At 45.6% G+C, this 15,236-nt stretch overlaps 1 protein-coding gene across 2 annotated transcripts in view; it reads right to left on the bottom strand.

The window, feature by feature from the left end:
* adam9 (ADAM metallopeptidase domain 9) overlaps positions 1-15,236 on the bottom strand; it is a 28,219-nt gene that overhangs the window by 2,280 nt on the left and 10,703 nt on the right. The window contains exons 5-21 of one of the 2 annotated variants that reach the window (XM_017468657.3): positions 9,824-9,900; positions 9,499-9,712; positions 9,335-9,400; positions 8,522-8,593; positions 8,134-8,303; positions 7,791-7,872; positions 7,487-7,623; positions 7,153-7,324; positions 6,932-7,024; positions 6,435-6,630; positions 6,069-6,174; positions 5,057-5,240; positions 4,388-4,468; positions 4,165-4,270; positions 2,613-2,754; positions 2,227-2,308; positions 1,826-1,855 (exon numbers count right to left, since the gene is read on the bottom strand). In XM_017468657.3, the coding sequence (XP_017324146.1) occupies positions 1,826-1,855; positions 2,227-2,308; positions 2,613-2,754; positions 4,165-4,270; positions 4,388-4,468; positions 5,057-5,240; positions 6,069-6,174; positions 6,435-6,630; positions 6,932-7,024; positions 7,153-7,324; positions 7,487-7,623; positions 7,791-7,872; positions 8,134-8,303; positions 8,522-8,593; positions 9,335-9,400; positions 9,499-9,712; positions 9,824-9,900 (2,010 nt within the window). The remainder of the gene's footprint in view (positions 1-1,825; positions 1,856-2,226; positions 2,309-2,612; positions 2,755-4,164; positions 4,271-4,387; positions 4,469-5,056; positions 5,241-6,068; positions 6,175-6,434; positions 6,631-6,931; positions 7,025-7,152; positions 7,325-7,486; positions 7,624-7,790; positions 7,873-8,133; positions 8,304-8,521; positions 8,594-9,334; positions 9,401-9,498; positions 9,713-9,823; positions 9,901-15,236) is intronic. The other variant, XM_017468659.3, reaches the window with a different exon arrangement.

Below are 15,236 nucleotides of genomic sequence, written 5' to 3'. Positions count from 1 at the left end.
AGCAGTCAGCAGAAGGAGATTCCAGCAGGAGCTAAGCATAATGACAGGAAGAACTGAAGCATACACACACCCACACACACCCACACACACCCACACACACCCACACACACCCACCTGAAATGCATGTACTGAACTGTCAGTGTCATTTTGTAAGCAATATACATAATGACGTATTGATGATACTGCAGTATTAAACATGTATATATATAAAATATATATACACATTGTATATTATTGTTTAGCAATTATTTAGCACGTGATTCTTGCCATATTCAGTTTTTATGATTTTAGAAACTTGCATTAAATATATGTTCGGAACGACTTTTAAAGAAATTTGCATTTAAAAAAAAATCTGTCTAGGCGTCATGACGATATAATATCCGTATCGTCATTAAATACTCAGTCACAGTAAGCTTTTCCGATCTCGTGAATATGTCTCGTAATATCTTCTTTCTTTAAAAATATTGTTGTTGTTTTTTTTAAAAAAAATGATTACAAACTGAAGATATGTTTACAATGTTAAACTGTAATTTAAAAAAAACAACAACAACAATCTGTTTAACTTTAATGCATAAGTTATTCATATTATTACAATTATATATTAGAATCTATAAAATAAATTCTGTAATAAAAATGAGTGAATTAAAAATTAAAAAATCTTTCAAACAATTTCCCCTTATTATTTAAAACATTAAAAGTTTAATCATTTTTTAAAAAATTAAAATAAATAAACATTTTAAATACACTACCGGTCAAAAAGTTTATAGGTAATAATATGCGGTTCGGCATCGTAGCATCAAACATGCCCGGACTAAGGATTAACTAACAGTACACTAGGGGGTAAGTATTAAAAAGAAAAGAAAAATAGCAGTTAGTTCTGCTGTAAATAAAAACAATCAATCAATCAATCAATCAATCACGCAGCTGATGACATGCGTAGGCTTTAACCCATGTAGCGTAGTGGAGATCAAGGTTTCCCTTTAGGAAAGAAGTTCAAGACCTGGAGGAGAAGCCATGCTTGAGTCAAGCTTAATCAGGCGTAGCGTCATTATACTGTAGCAGCACCACAACACCTTTCCACAGGTGACAGGATCTAGACGTTCCTGAGACCTAATCAGAAAGGTTTTGCGGTTGAGGAGAAGGCAAGTGCAGAGGAGAGCAGGAATAAGCAGCGACGAGCTCGTCCCGTCGATCCAATTGAAAGCCTGACTGATTTATATATACACACACTTATACCGCTGTGAAATTCTCCACTCTGATTGGTCAGAAGATTGTGGGTTCATTTTCCGTAAGAGCAGCTCCGACAGTAGTGCGGCGGCAGATCACAGGTTTATATCAGCGCCTTACCGTTTCCATAGTGACGGCTTGCTCACGCACAAATGAATTTTTCCATTAAAAAAAAAAAAAGTACAATTGTTGATATGATGAGGTTTTCTTCGCCGATGTTTAGGGAAGGAGTCTCCAGTGCCAGCGCTTTGTAACGCTCAGAAGTAAACTGAGCTGTAACTTTAAAAAAATATATAGATATTTTTACTCCGTCTTCAGGACGGAGGAGTTCGTGTGTCGCGGTTCCTCTGAACGCAACATGAGGAGCTCCGTGAGGAACGTCCCGTTTACAGGCGCAAAACATTCAACGTGATTATAAGCGGATTCAAAAGTACGACGTATTACTGTTCGGCGAATGAAAATCGTACGTGACCGTGATCGCGAATTGCAGCGGTATAAGAGGAATAAAACACTAGCGCGCGTAAAAGACGTGCCGCTATAGGAAAATAATCGACATGTTTTATTCCTTAGAAAATATATAGACTGCAAACATAGTTACCTCTTCGGCTGGCAATAACTGAGCCTGATGCTTTATAATACACACACACACACACACACACACACACACACACAGAGAGAAAGAGAGAGAGTGAGAGAGAGAGAGGTTGTCATTACCCAGAAGAGAAAAACCATCTACTTACACTATGGAGCTGTGGGTTGCTCGGTAACACATGCGGCTGCTTAAATACTGATTATTATTGTTATTTAATATTTTAAATGTTACATCACACACCTTTCTGATTAAGCAGGACGCAGACACAAGACTCTATCTACTAAAGCTTGTCAAGCAGATTAGTAATTCAAGTCAGATTACTTCTATTAGCTGGAAACCTGGTACGATTTCTATGGATGATGGTGTACGTGTAAGTGTGTGTGTGTGTGTGCGTGTCGTCGACTTACTCCGTCTTTCACTATGCTGCTGGGGTTCCCGTGCCGATTCGCAGGAGTCCGGCTGTTGTTGGTCTGCGGCCTGCTGTCCGCTCTGAAAACGCGAAAGCGTGCAAATGCGTTACTTTCTAATAAAACCCCTAAAGCGCGTCGCTTTACACCACTGTGAATTTCGGTAAAAGTAACAGACACAAATCTGGAGTGAACGTTAAAAGGTGAACGTTTTGTCAATGACACCAGTCGATGGTGTGACGGTAAATCTCTGTCGTGTTGCGTTTCACCGTCTTTGAGGCGGAAATCCTGCTACTAGTTCTACCGATGTCGCTTCCTGCTTTTCTATCTTTCGGGCCGTGACATCATAAGCGCGCGACGGTCGGGAGGCGAAGCGGCACACTCACTCGTAGCCCTGAGAGCGTTTTTTCCTGCAGAAGCGTCGTTGCAGCTCGTTCCTCCTGAAAAAGACGTAGAGACCCAAAGCCAGGAGAGGAAGAACCAGGAAAAAGAAAATCAGCAGGCCGTCTCTCGTCGATGTGTCTTTATCTGAGGGAGAGGGAGAGAGAGAGACAGAGAGAGAGAGAGAGAGAGGGAGGGAGAGGGAGAGAGCAAGAGGGAGAGAGCAAGAGAGAGAGAGCGAGAGGGAGAGAGTGGGAGAAAGAGAGAGAGACGGAGAGTGAGAGAGGGAGATAGGGAGAGAGAGAGGGAGAGAGTGAGGGAGAGAGAAAGGGAGAGGGGGAGAGAGAGAGGGAGAGAGAGAGGGAGAGAGTGGGAGAAAGAGAGAGAGAGAGAGGGAGAATGAGAGAGGGAGAGAGTGAGGGAGAGAGACGGAGATAGGGAGAGAGAGAGGGAGAGAGTGAGAGAGAGATTGAGGGAGAGAGGGAGAGAGTGAGGGAGAGAGACAGATAGGGAGAGAGAGAGGGAGAGTGAGAGAGAGATTGAGGGAGAGAGGGAGAGAGTGAGGGAGAGAGACAGATAGGGAGAGAGAGAGGGAGATAGGGAGAGAGAGGGAGAGAGTGAGGGAGAGAGAGGGAGAGAGTGAGGGAGAGAGTGAGGGAGAGAGAGGGAGAGAGGGAGAGAGAGGGAGAGAGACGGAGATAGGGAGAGAGAGAGAGAGTGTGAGGGAGAGAGTGAGGGAGAGAGGGAGAGAGTGAGGGAGAGAGAGATAGGGAGAGTGAGGGAGAGAGACGGAGATAGGGAGAGAGAGAGGGAGAGAGTGAGAGAGAGATTGAGGGAGAGAGGGAGAGAGTGAGGGAGAGAGTGAGAGAGAGATTGAGGGAGAGAGGGAGAGAGTGAGGGAGAGAGACAGATAGGGAGAGAGAGAGGGAGAGAGTGAGGGAGAGAGAGGGAGATAGGGAGAGTGAGGGAGAGAGTGAGGGAGAGAGGGAGAGAGTGAGAGAGAGGGAGAGAGAGGGAGAGAGTGAGAGAGAGAGGGAGAGAGACGGAGATAGGGAGAGAGAGAGAGAGAGTGTGAGGGAGAGAGTGAGGGAGAGAGAGATAGGGAGAGTGAGGGAGAGAGACAGAGATAGGGAGAGAGAGAGGGAGAGAGTGAGGGAGAGAGAGAGGGAGAGAGAGAGAGAGAGAGAGAGAGGGAGAGAGAGAGGGAGGGAGTGAGAGAGATTTAATTTCACATTATATTCCACTACACGAATCGTTGCTCTAATTGCTCTTGTTAGCGTCTTCGGAAAACAGCACTTCTTGAATTCTTGAATCTGATTGGTCAGAAGGGTGTGGATTAGATTTCTATAACAGCAGCTCTGACAACAGTGCAGCTGCACATCACAGGTTTATTCATCAACTCGCTCATTTTAATTAGCACGTTATCGTTCCCGTAGTAACGGCTCGTTCACGGGGACTTCACCGAGTCTAACGATAAGCAGATTAAGAACGTGTTATTTAACAAAAGACGTCACGGAGCAGATAAACGTCGAAATTGGTCACGTTTTTGGAACGTACCGTTCCAGGTGGGGCCGCTGTCTGTACTGCCGCCGTAGCCTGCGAATTCGCAAAAGGGTGGCGCCCAGCCGTAATCACAGTGGCAGTTCCTGTTGCTATTACACACCTACAGTGAGTAACACACACACACACACACACACAAGCCTGGATCTATCAGCTTTCAAGACAAACAGGACAGCAGCAAAGCATTGTGGGTAACTTAGGTATAATACAGGACACCCACCCCATGAGCGTGGCATTTGTTCTGCACGTCGCAGTCGTATTTCAGCTCGTCAGCACTCTTGCACTCGTAGTTCAAACAAACCTGGAATCCAAACCAGAACACGTGACAACGTTTCGCACGTGTCGACAAAATCCGCTGCTCGTGTACACATACAAAAAATATCCGCATCGACATCTTCTGGATATCTTTTCTTCTTTCTTTCCCCCATCTCCTGTTTCTACTCTTTAAAGATTCTTTTATTTGTGTTACTCTGTGTTCAATATTTTGTAAAGTGACGGTGTTAGAAGCACTAAATAAACGGGAAATACGTCAATAAAGAGTTATAGAAGGAGAAAAAGGCGGAAATTGATACATGTATGAAAGAAATTCATCAAATCGACGGCAAACAAACCAATACCGAAACGTAGTTTAAAAAAAAACAACAAAAAACCCCCGCCGTATCAGTTATCTAATTAAATGATGCGAATGTAAAACTGAGCATAAAATCCACAACAGGATCACATCACTGTGCGGTAACTGCTGAAAGTCGTGTTGCAGATCAATCTGACTCCCGTAAATATTAAACAATCAGCTGGAACTGTGAATTTGTCCACTGTGCATGGGCATGAAACTGTGTGTGTGTGTGTGTGTGTGTGTGTGTGTGTGTGTGTGTGTGTGTGTGTGTGTGACCTTGTTCTCTCCACACTTGGTGCCCTCGTTGACCATGCCCGGGTCAGGAACGTCGGTGCCCAGACGGAAGTCCACTCCCCAGCAGGTGGTGCCTCCGATCGGGGTCTGGATGATGGAGGGCTTGATGCTGAACACGATGGTGTTCTGGACGTTCTCACACTGCAGCTTCCCACACATGGCATTCCTGAGAGAGAGAGAGAGAGAGAGAGAGAGAGAGAGAGAGAGAAACAGGGGATAAACAGACAATGAAAGGGACAGAGGGACAGAGAGAGCATGAGAGAGAGAGACAGACAAAGAGAAAGAGAAAGAGAAAGAGAGAGAGAGCGCGCGGCAGAGAGAGAACAGACAGATGAGACAATGGACAAGACACAGAGAAAGAGAGAGAGAGAGAGAGAGAGAGAGAGATGAAAAGACAACAGAAAAGACAGAGGGGGAGAGAGAGAGAGAGAGAAACAGACGGATAATAAGACAATGGACAAGACAGAGATAGAGAGAGAGAGACAGACAAAGAGAAGGAGAAAGAGAGAGAGAGGCAGAGAGAGAACAGACAGATGAGACAATGGACAAGACACAGAGAAAAAGAGAGAGAGAGAGAGAGATGAAAAGACAACAGAAAAGACAGAGGGAGAGAGAGAGAGAGAGAGAGAGAGAGAGAGAGAGAGAGAGAGTGAGAAACAGACGGATAATAAGACAATGGACAAGACAGAGAGAGAGAGAGAGATGGAAAAAAGACAACAGAGAAGACAGAGGGACAGAGAGAGAAAGAAAGAGAGAGAGAGAGAGAGAGAGAGAGTGAGTGAGAGTGAGAGAAAGAGGGGGATAAAAAGCCAATGGAAAAGACAGGGAGAGAGAGAGACAGAGAGAGAGAAACAGACGGATAATAAGACAATGGACAAGACACAGAGAGAGCGAGAGAGAGAGACACAATGGAAGCGTGATAAAAGGAAAGATGATAATGAAAAGATGGAGAGAGAAAGAGAGTGAGAGAGAGTGAGGCGTTGCTCTGCTCTACCTGCTCTCACACTTCTTCATGTGGTTGTTCTGGTAGCCACAGTTTCCGAAGCGATCACCTTTGGAGTTTACGTCTTTAAAGCAAACCTCGGGAGCAGCTTTTGCCTCTGCGCGCCCACACACACACACACACACACACACACACACACACACACACACAGATGCATGATTCCTAGGACTGTACAGTATGTTACTGTTATACTCCCACTGAAAGGTGCTGCTACAGACTGTGTGTCAGGTGTATCATGAACCTGCTCTGGCTTCGCACTACCGACACACACACGGTGCACTCTTTATCGGGTGTTTCAGCGTGTACTGTACAGTAAGTGTGCAGAAGGAACCTCTCGGCGCAGTGTGTTGTACTCACTGGGCCCGAACAGGGCCTGGCACTGGGTGTCGTAGTGCTGGCACAGGCCGTTGTAGCAGTAAGCCACGCCCTCTCGGCACGGGTGTCCGTTCTGTTTGAACACGTCGACCCGGCACAGAGCAGACGAGCCGTTACAGTACTCCGGCAGGTCGCACTCGTCCGTACTGCTCCTGCACACGGTGCCACCGGGGAGGAACTGACGGAGAGAGAGAGAGAGAGAGATGGGGGAGGGAGAGAGAGAGGGGGGAGGGAGAGAGCGCAAGAGAGAGGGGGGAGGGAGAGAGAGGGGGGGGGAGAGCGAGAGGGGGGGGGGGAGCGAGAGGAGGGGGGAGGAAGAGAGAGAGCGAGGGGGGGGTGGGGGGGGAGGGGGGGGGGGGAGATTTATATATATTTCCATGTCATATTTAAAGTGATATCAGTGCGTTTGTGCGTGCGTGTGTGTGTGTGTGTGTGTGTGTGTGTGTGTGTGTGTGTGTGTGTGTGTGTGTGTGTTTTACCCTGCAGTGCTTGCAGCACACTCCATAGGCACACTGAGCTCCAGCTCGGAGTTTACATGTTTTAGGCTCACAGCAGGGGTCCTTCTCACACTCCTGCAACACACCCACACACACACACACACACACACACACACACCTTATTTCCATGAAACATGCCACTCCTTCCAAGCAATATTGATCTATGATGTAAACGTTATCTGCACTGAGCCGAGCGGTCCGACCTCCTCGGAGCCGCAGTCACACTCCTCTCCCACGTCCACCAGCTTGTTGCCACAGAAGGGGGCGCTGTAGGCCTCGTCGGGACGCGGCACGTTCATCAGGCAGCTGCCTCCGGCGGTCAGGATCAACTTCTCAAAGTCATCCGCGCTGCAGCTACTGAAGTTCCGCGAGCCACTGAGAGAGAGGGAGAGAGAGAGAGAGAGAGAGAGAGAGAGAGAGAGAGAGAGAGAGCCGGGTGGGGGGGAATAGAACCAAATGTGATTTCGCTGACAAAAGCTAGTCGACTGTGCCAACACACACTCACTCACACACACACTCACTCACACACACACTCACGTTGCCCCGGAGTTCATGATGCAGTGGGCCACATCACATTTGCAGTTTCTCCCGTCATCATCATGGTTCATCCCGAGATTATGGCCGAGCTCATGAGCCACGATGGAGGCAAACGATGCTACATTTTTATGAGTGAACTACACACACACACACACACACACACACACACACACACACACACACACACACACACATACACACATACACACACACACAGAGCCAGCATTAGTTAGAGTATTGACTGGGATCACACAACAGATGCAGTATAATTTGGCCAATGAGAGGCGAGGCTGAGACGAAATACCGCATTGATCCCGCCCCCATGACTCCTGGAGCAGGCCGTACCCACAAACGCCATGCCTGCTGTAATCCCAAATCCTCTATTCCTGCAAACAGATAGAGGAGAGGAGAGGAGAGAGAGAGAGAGAGAGAGAGAGAGAGAGAGGAGAGGAGAGGAGAGGAGAGGAGAGAGAGAGAGAGAGAGAGAGAGAGAGAGAGAGAGAGATGAGAGCAGAGAAGAGGACATTAGCACTGTTACATGCTTCAGATCATTGCTAGATTATGATAATGTACTACACGGTCATCTGCAGCTGAATGAGAGTGGCTTTGTGAGACTGTTGTTGCTGTTGCACTGTGACATCACTAACAGGATGAGCTGAGCGCTGTCATGGCGACGGCGGGGCACGAGCTCCTTCTCCCTCCACTGGGTGAAGCGACCGAGCACCTCACCTGCTCCACCGTCCGTACTGATAAAGTTCATCACCGACCAGATCTCCAACCCCACCAACACCACCCGGATATTCAGAGCTACGTACATCTGAGAGAGGGGGAGAGAGAGAGAGAGAGAGAGAGAGAGAGAGAGAGAGAGAGGGAGGAGAGAGAGAGAGGGAGAGTTCATTGGTGTATAGTTTTAGATTCACACACTGATATGATATGATATAAAACACACACACACACACAGAGGTATATGAGATATAATGGCAGATATAAACATAAATAAATCCTGTATAATGTTGGTGTGAATATTGCGCTTACACTGTCGATGTAGTTAGCGAGCTGCACCATCTCCTCTCTCACCGCCGTCTGATTGCGGTTTGTGAAGTTAAACTGAGGAAAAGAGGTCAGAGGTCAGCATCAGTTTTACAGCTTTCGTTCTATGATGTACTTTACCAAAATCTTGTGTGTGTGTGTGTGTGTGTGGGGGGGGGGGGGGGGCGCATTTAAGGATGAGGAGGACGTCCTAAAATGGCGCCCGAGTGATTTCCCTTTCTTTACTCCAGAGAACCGCTGCTCTCTCAGATGTTAGGTAAATGACAAAAAGAAAGAAAGAGGATAGACAGACAGACAAAAAAAAGAAACATACAGAAACAACAAAACTGGAGATACAGGAAAATAGAAAGACAGACAGACAGACAGAGAAGAAAGACAGACAGACAGGCAGAAGAAAGACAAACGAGAAAGAAAGACAAGATGGACAGACAGAAAGAGAGACAGACAGAAAGAGACATAGAGAGACAGACAGAAAGAGACATAGACAGACAGACAGTCAAGAAAGACACACAAGAAAGAAAGACAGACAGACAGACAGAGAAGAAAGACAGGCAGAAGAAAGACAAAAACGAGAAAGAAAGACAAGATGGACAGACAGAAAGAGAGACAGACAGAAAGAGACATAGACAGACAGACAGACAGTCAAGAAAGACACACAAGAAAGAAAGACAGACAAGACAGAATGAAAGAAAGAAAGAGGAGATATATATATATACATAAAAGATAAGGAAGAAATAAACGAAAGATGATTGTGCAAGGACGAGTTATGAAAGCGCTCACGGTCGAATCAGGACTTACTCTCTCATTATCGACCACCAGCAGCAGCTCCACGTAATGTGTCTGGTGTAGCACCGCCCTCTTTTTCTACACACACACACACACACACACACACACACACATCGTCACACTTTAATAATAAGTACATTCTGTGCATGAACTGGCGCAAATTCTCAGACACTGACTCTGATCAGATGACTCTCAGGTCGACCAAATGTAGCGTTGTGGGCCTGGGCGTGGCCGGGTGATACTTGGTTGCCATGGTGACGGGAGTGGGGCGTGCCGCAGGTAAAAGGCTCCGTCTTGACGTCCTCCAGGTGGTAGATGAGGTGCTCATTATCTGACGAACCCTCTAGTGGCTCGATGCCTAAACTGGTGTTCTGCATGTGGATCACACCTCTAACACACACACACACACACACCCACCCACCCACACACACTCAGGACATGTATTAGATATAAAGTATAATTTCCCATTGTGGTTAATGAAAATCTGCTAATCTCTCCTACCGTAATCCAGAGCAGAGACTCAGAGCAGCGGAAGAGCCGTCTACATCCTCCACGTAACCACGGTAATGACAGTGATCCTGAGAGAGAGAGAGAGAGAGAGAGAAAGAGAGAGAGAGAGATGGGGGAGAAAGAAGAACATATATAAAAATGGCATATAAACCCAAGGAAGTTCTGATGGAAGGAAGTTCAAAAGAAAGAAAGAAAGAAAGAAAGAAAGTTCAAAGAAAAGAAAGGAAGTCCGGCAAGAAAGAAAGTTTGAAAGAAAGTTCAGAAAGAAAAGAAAAAAGAAAGTTTGATTGAAAGAAAGCCTGAAAGAAAGGAAGGAAGGAAGGAAGGAAGGAAGCCAGACAGACATTTTTATCTTTGGAAAGAAGAAAGAGAGAATGAGAGAAAGAAATGGCTAGAATGATGTAACAGAATTATACGAGAGCTGCAGGTAAAAGAAGGCGCGTGAATGCTATCATTAGCGGCTAAAGGCTAACGAGCTCCGGCTCCTCCCCTAATGCAGCTCTGGCTAACGCACGAGCCGAGCCTCAGCGTCTTACACTCGACCTGTCGCACACGTCAGGACCACACGCTTTTATCCTCGGATCACGGTGAGATACGCTAATGGGATTCTGGCTCGCTCTCAGAGTTTACAGCGCTCACGTCACACAGACACATCAGTCAGGGTGTCAGAGACTAACGTCCTCCTCCTCCTCCTCCTCCTCCTCCTCCTGCGCGGTGTGAGGTTTAGTCACACGGTACAGAGCTGCTGCAGAAAGCAGTTTGTGCAGATGAAATCCTCTGGGTCAACGGAGGTCTCTGTTCGTCTCGGTCTCAGACATTTAAAGAAGATACGTGTTACAGTGTGCGTCACTGTGCACGGGTTTCTCACAAACTGCCGGCATTACAGAAGTGCTGCGTCCAACGAAATAAAAATAAAAGTTTCACGACCCATTTATAGTCTACAGAAATACATTTTATTACTTAAACATGTTTACAAAAAAACTTAAAGCTTAAACGTGCAAATTAAAAATATTAAGTACATTATTTTCTACTAAAGAAAGAAAGTTCGGAAAGAATGGAATTCAGAAAAAAAAAAAAAAGTAGCTCAGAAAGAAAAAGAAAAAGAGCAGTTCGGAAAGAAGGAAAGAAGACTCAGAAACAAAGAAAGAAGTTCAGAAAGAAAGAAAAGAAACAAGCTCGGAAAGAAAACAAAGAAAGAAATAAAGAGGTTCAGAAAGAAGGAAAGCTCGGGAAAAAAAAGAAAGCAAGAAAGAAGCTCAGAAAGAAAGAAAGAAAAAAGGAAGTTTGGAAAGAAAGAAAGAAAGAAAGCTCAGAAAGAAAGAAAGAACGAAAGAAGTTCGTCAAGAAAGAAGGAAACAAGTTTAGAAAGAAAGAAAGGAAGAAAGAAAAGTTTGGAAAGACGGAAAGAAAGAAAGAAGTTCAGAAAGAAAGAAAGAAGTTCAGAAAGAAAAAGAAGAAAGAAAGAAAGCTCAGAAAGAAAGAAAGAAGTTCGTAAAGAAAGAAAGAAGTTCAGAAAGAAAGAAAGAAGTTCAGAAAGAAAAAGAAGAAAGAAAGAAAAAGAATGAAAGAAAGCTCAGAAAGAAAGAAAGAAGTTCGTAAAGAAAGAAGTTCAGAAAGAAAAAAAGAAAGAAAGAAGTTCAGAAAGAAAAAGAAAGAAAAAAGTTCGTAAAGAAAGAATGAAAGAAAGCTCAGAAAGAAAGAAAGAAGTTTGTAGAGAAAGAAGTTCAGAAAGAAAAAGAATGAAAGAAGTTCAAAAAGAAAGCAGTTCAGAAAGGAAAAGAAAGAAAGTTCAGAAAGAAAGAAAGAAGTTCAGAAAGAGTTCGTGCTGTAAACCGACAGAAGTCCATGACCACGTCACAATAAACTGCCGAAACAGACTTTGGGTTTAATGTGATTTTGGCCGATCTCTCAGAACTCCTCCATCTCTCAGAACTCCTCCATCTCCCCTCCATCTCTCAGAACTCCTCCATCTCTCAGAACTCCTCCATCTCTCCTCCATCTCTCAGAACTCCTCCATCTCTCAGAACTCCTCCATCTCTCAGAACTCCTCCATCTCTCCTCCATCTCTCAGAACTCCTCCATCTCTCCTCCATCTCTCAGAACTCCTCCATCTCTCCTCCATCTCTCAGAACTCCTCCATCTCTCAGAACTCCTCCATCTCTCCTCCATCTCTCAGAACTCCTCCATCTCTCAGAACTCCTCCATCTCTCCTCCATCTCTCAGAACTCCGTCTGCAGCTGAGGTGTTCCGACAGCGTGGGAATGAAATAAGCCCCTCCCACCGATCCAGATGATGTCACCGTCTTCGCCCAAACATTTTTAATAATACACTTGTAATGGAAATGCTTCAGGTCTTCATGCTGGAAGAGTTTCTCAAAGTAGATGGCACTTTACACACACTCACACACACACACTTCCTGTATGGCTCCCGTAGGAGTGTGTAGGACTTCCGCGCCTCGGCTAGGTGAGTAATATCCGTCTGGAGCATGGGGAGAACACACTGACTGTCCCGACACTCGAGTCTGGCAGCTCGTACACTCACACCAGGGTGTGTTCTAATCCATAAAACTCACCCCAGCTACTGGAGATACTCCATCAGATTTCATCAGAGTATTATCATGATGTTTATGAGTCGTACCTCGGAACATTTTAGATTCTTCAGTACCGGGCGTTATAAAAAAAGAAAAAGTGTGAGCAATACTGCTTACACTGCACAATCATCACTTGTTCTGTTTGGATGCAAAGGCGGGTGTGTGTGTGTGTGTGTGTGTGTGTGTGTGTGTGTGTGTGTGTGTGTGTGTGTGTGTTTGTGTGTGTGTCCAAAAGAGCTGACTCACATTCCGGGCATAATGCAATGGAAAAAAGTCTGACATCAGAGCTGAAAGTACTCGCACTCTCCGTCTCTCTGTGTATGTCTCTCTCTGTGTCTCTTCTCTGTCTCTCTCTCCGAGTGTGTGTGTGTCTCTCTCTCTCGGTGTCTCTCTCCGAATGTGTGTGTCTCTCTCTCCGAGTGTGTGTGTGTGTGTGTGTGTCTCTCTCTCTCCGTGTCTCTTCTCGGTCTCTCCCTCTCTCCGTGTGTGTGTGTGTGTGTCTCTCTCTCTCTCTCTCGGTGTCTCTTTCCGAGTGTGTGTGTGTGTCTCTCTCTCTCTGTGTCTCTTCTCGGTCTCTCTCTCTCTGTGTCTCTTCTCGGTCTCTCTCTCTCCGAGTGTGTGTGTGTCTCTCTCTGCGTCTCTTCTGTCTCTCTCTCCGAGTGTGTGTGTCTCTCTCTGCATCTCTTCTGTCTCTCTCTCCGAGTGTGTGTGTGTCTCTCTCTCTCTCTCTCTCTCTCTCTCTGTGGCTCTTCTTGGTCTCTCTCTCTCCGAGTGTGTGTGTGTCTCTCTCTCCCTCTGTGTCTCTCTCTCTGTGTCTCTTCTCGGTCTCTCTCTCTCCGAGTGTGTGTGTCTCTCTCTCTGTGTCTCTTCTCGGTCTCTCTCTCTCCGAGTGTGTGTATTTCTCTCTGTGTCTTTTTTCTGTCTCTCTCTCTCCGAGTGTTTGTGTGTGTGTCTCGCTCTCTCTCTGTGTCTCTCTCTCTCGGTCACACACACAAATTTACTATTATCTTAAAAATAAACATTAACGGACTTTCAGACCATTTTAGACGAATTCAGAAGTTCTCCTATTTCCCCATATCACCAAACGGCCGAGTGCAAAAGTCTGCGCACCCTAAGGACAAAAACCGAAGACGATCCTAAAAACTGACTCTACAGCGACGGGACTATTTATTGCGTGTATTTATTGCGTGTATTTATTGTGTGTTTTTGTGCTTGTACGGATCCATCGTTAGTCAGTAGCATAAAATGATAAAATAGGGTTTAGTTAAGATACGACTAGTGAAAAGATTAAAACGATGTCCAACGCTCAAAAGTTTGCATCTCCTAATTTCTGTTCTCACACGTGTGTGTGGCCTAGATGGGATCAGGCCCAAAGACTGAGAACTCCATGTAAACTATTTTCGCAGGACACACCCACATTTATCCCTACTTTCTTTTTTTCAGCCCCCTAGGCTTATAATGTTTTGCAGTGAAACTGTAATCCTTTTGTGGAACTTTTTACAGATAAGGATCTGTTCTTGTGACTGGGTTCATCTCTCACGCTGACAGGCAGCGCCATACCCCGTTTGGTTTCCAGACAGCCAGAAATATCTGACTCATATTTGATAGAAATTCTGAGGAAGTCATGTGGTAAGTAGGACTTCCTGATTCCAGCCCTTCGGGAGACATTTATTCAGCTTCTACAGCTAACGCCGTGGTATTTACATCTGGATGTGGCTCAGCTGTAGCACAAACAGTCCTGAGAAATGAAACACACACACATGCACACTTCCAGATTACACACTAGATCCACTTTTCTCCCTGCTTTCCACTTCCGCTGAAGCTGAAACATGAATTCCTGTCGTCCTGCGTAATCTTCCATGAAGATCTGTTCCGGCTCCAGGAACACGAGTGAAGAGAGAGATGAGGGTGCCGATAGATTCGCACGCTGAAACCGATTCGATAATCACATCCTGAAGTGTTTGATTCCTCTTACACCACCAACCATGCTTTTATTTATTAACGATTGACACGCTGTACCTTTTATCCATTTATAGCTACATTTACAAGTTAAGACAAGATGGACCTTTATTGATCCCCTAAAACTCTTGATAGTTCCTGTAGTCATTTACGTTACAGCAGCTGGAAACGGCCGGTCCCTCACCTGACTCGCTTCACCGGCGTTAGTAAAAAGAAAACGCACCACGCCGTGCGTGCTGTTACTATAGAAACGATAACGAGTGCATCGATATAAACCCGGAAGTTGCAGCTGCACTACTGTCAGAGCTGCTGTTATAGAAAATTAATCAACACCTACCTTCCGACCAATCGGAATACAGAACACAGAAAGAGCGGTGTGGTGTAAATAATTAATGCGCAAACAGCAGATTACGAGGAAGCAGAATTACTACATTTCTTTAACTGTAAAGGGTTATAAATATTTAATGATACGGTGTGATATGGTTTGTTTTTTGTTTTTTTTTAACACACATCTATCTGTGCTGGAATCAGTTTTGCTCCCTCACACACACTGAGATCCCCACACAGAGATCCCCACACTGAACACCACACACACAGATCCCCACACTGAACACCACACACAGAGATCCTCACACAGAGATCCCCACTCTGAGATCCCCACTCTGAGATCCTCACACAGAGATCCTCACACAGAGATCCCCACTCTGAGATCCTCACACAGAGATCCTCACACAGAGATCCTCACACAGAGATCCTCACACAGAGATCCTCACACAGAGATCCTCACACAGAGATCCCCACTCTGAGATCCGCACACAGAGATCCCCACTCTGAGATCCTCACACAGAGATCCTC

This window comes from Ictalurus punctatus, chromosome 5 (genome assembly GCF_001660625.3).
Source record: "Ictalurus punctatus breed USDA103 chromosome 5, Coco_2.0, whole genome shotgun sequence".
Lineage (NCBI taxonomy): Eukaryota > Metazoa > Chordata > Actinopteri > Siluriformes > Ictaluridae > Ictalurus > Ictalurus punctatus.
The sequence above is the reverse complement of the archived record's forward strand: the minus strand, read 5'-3'. Positions and strand labels throughout refer to the sequence as shown.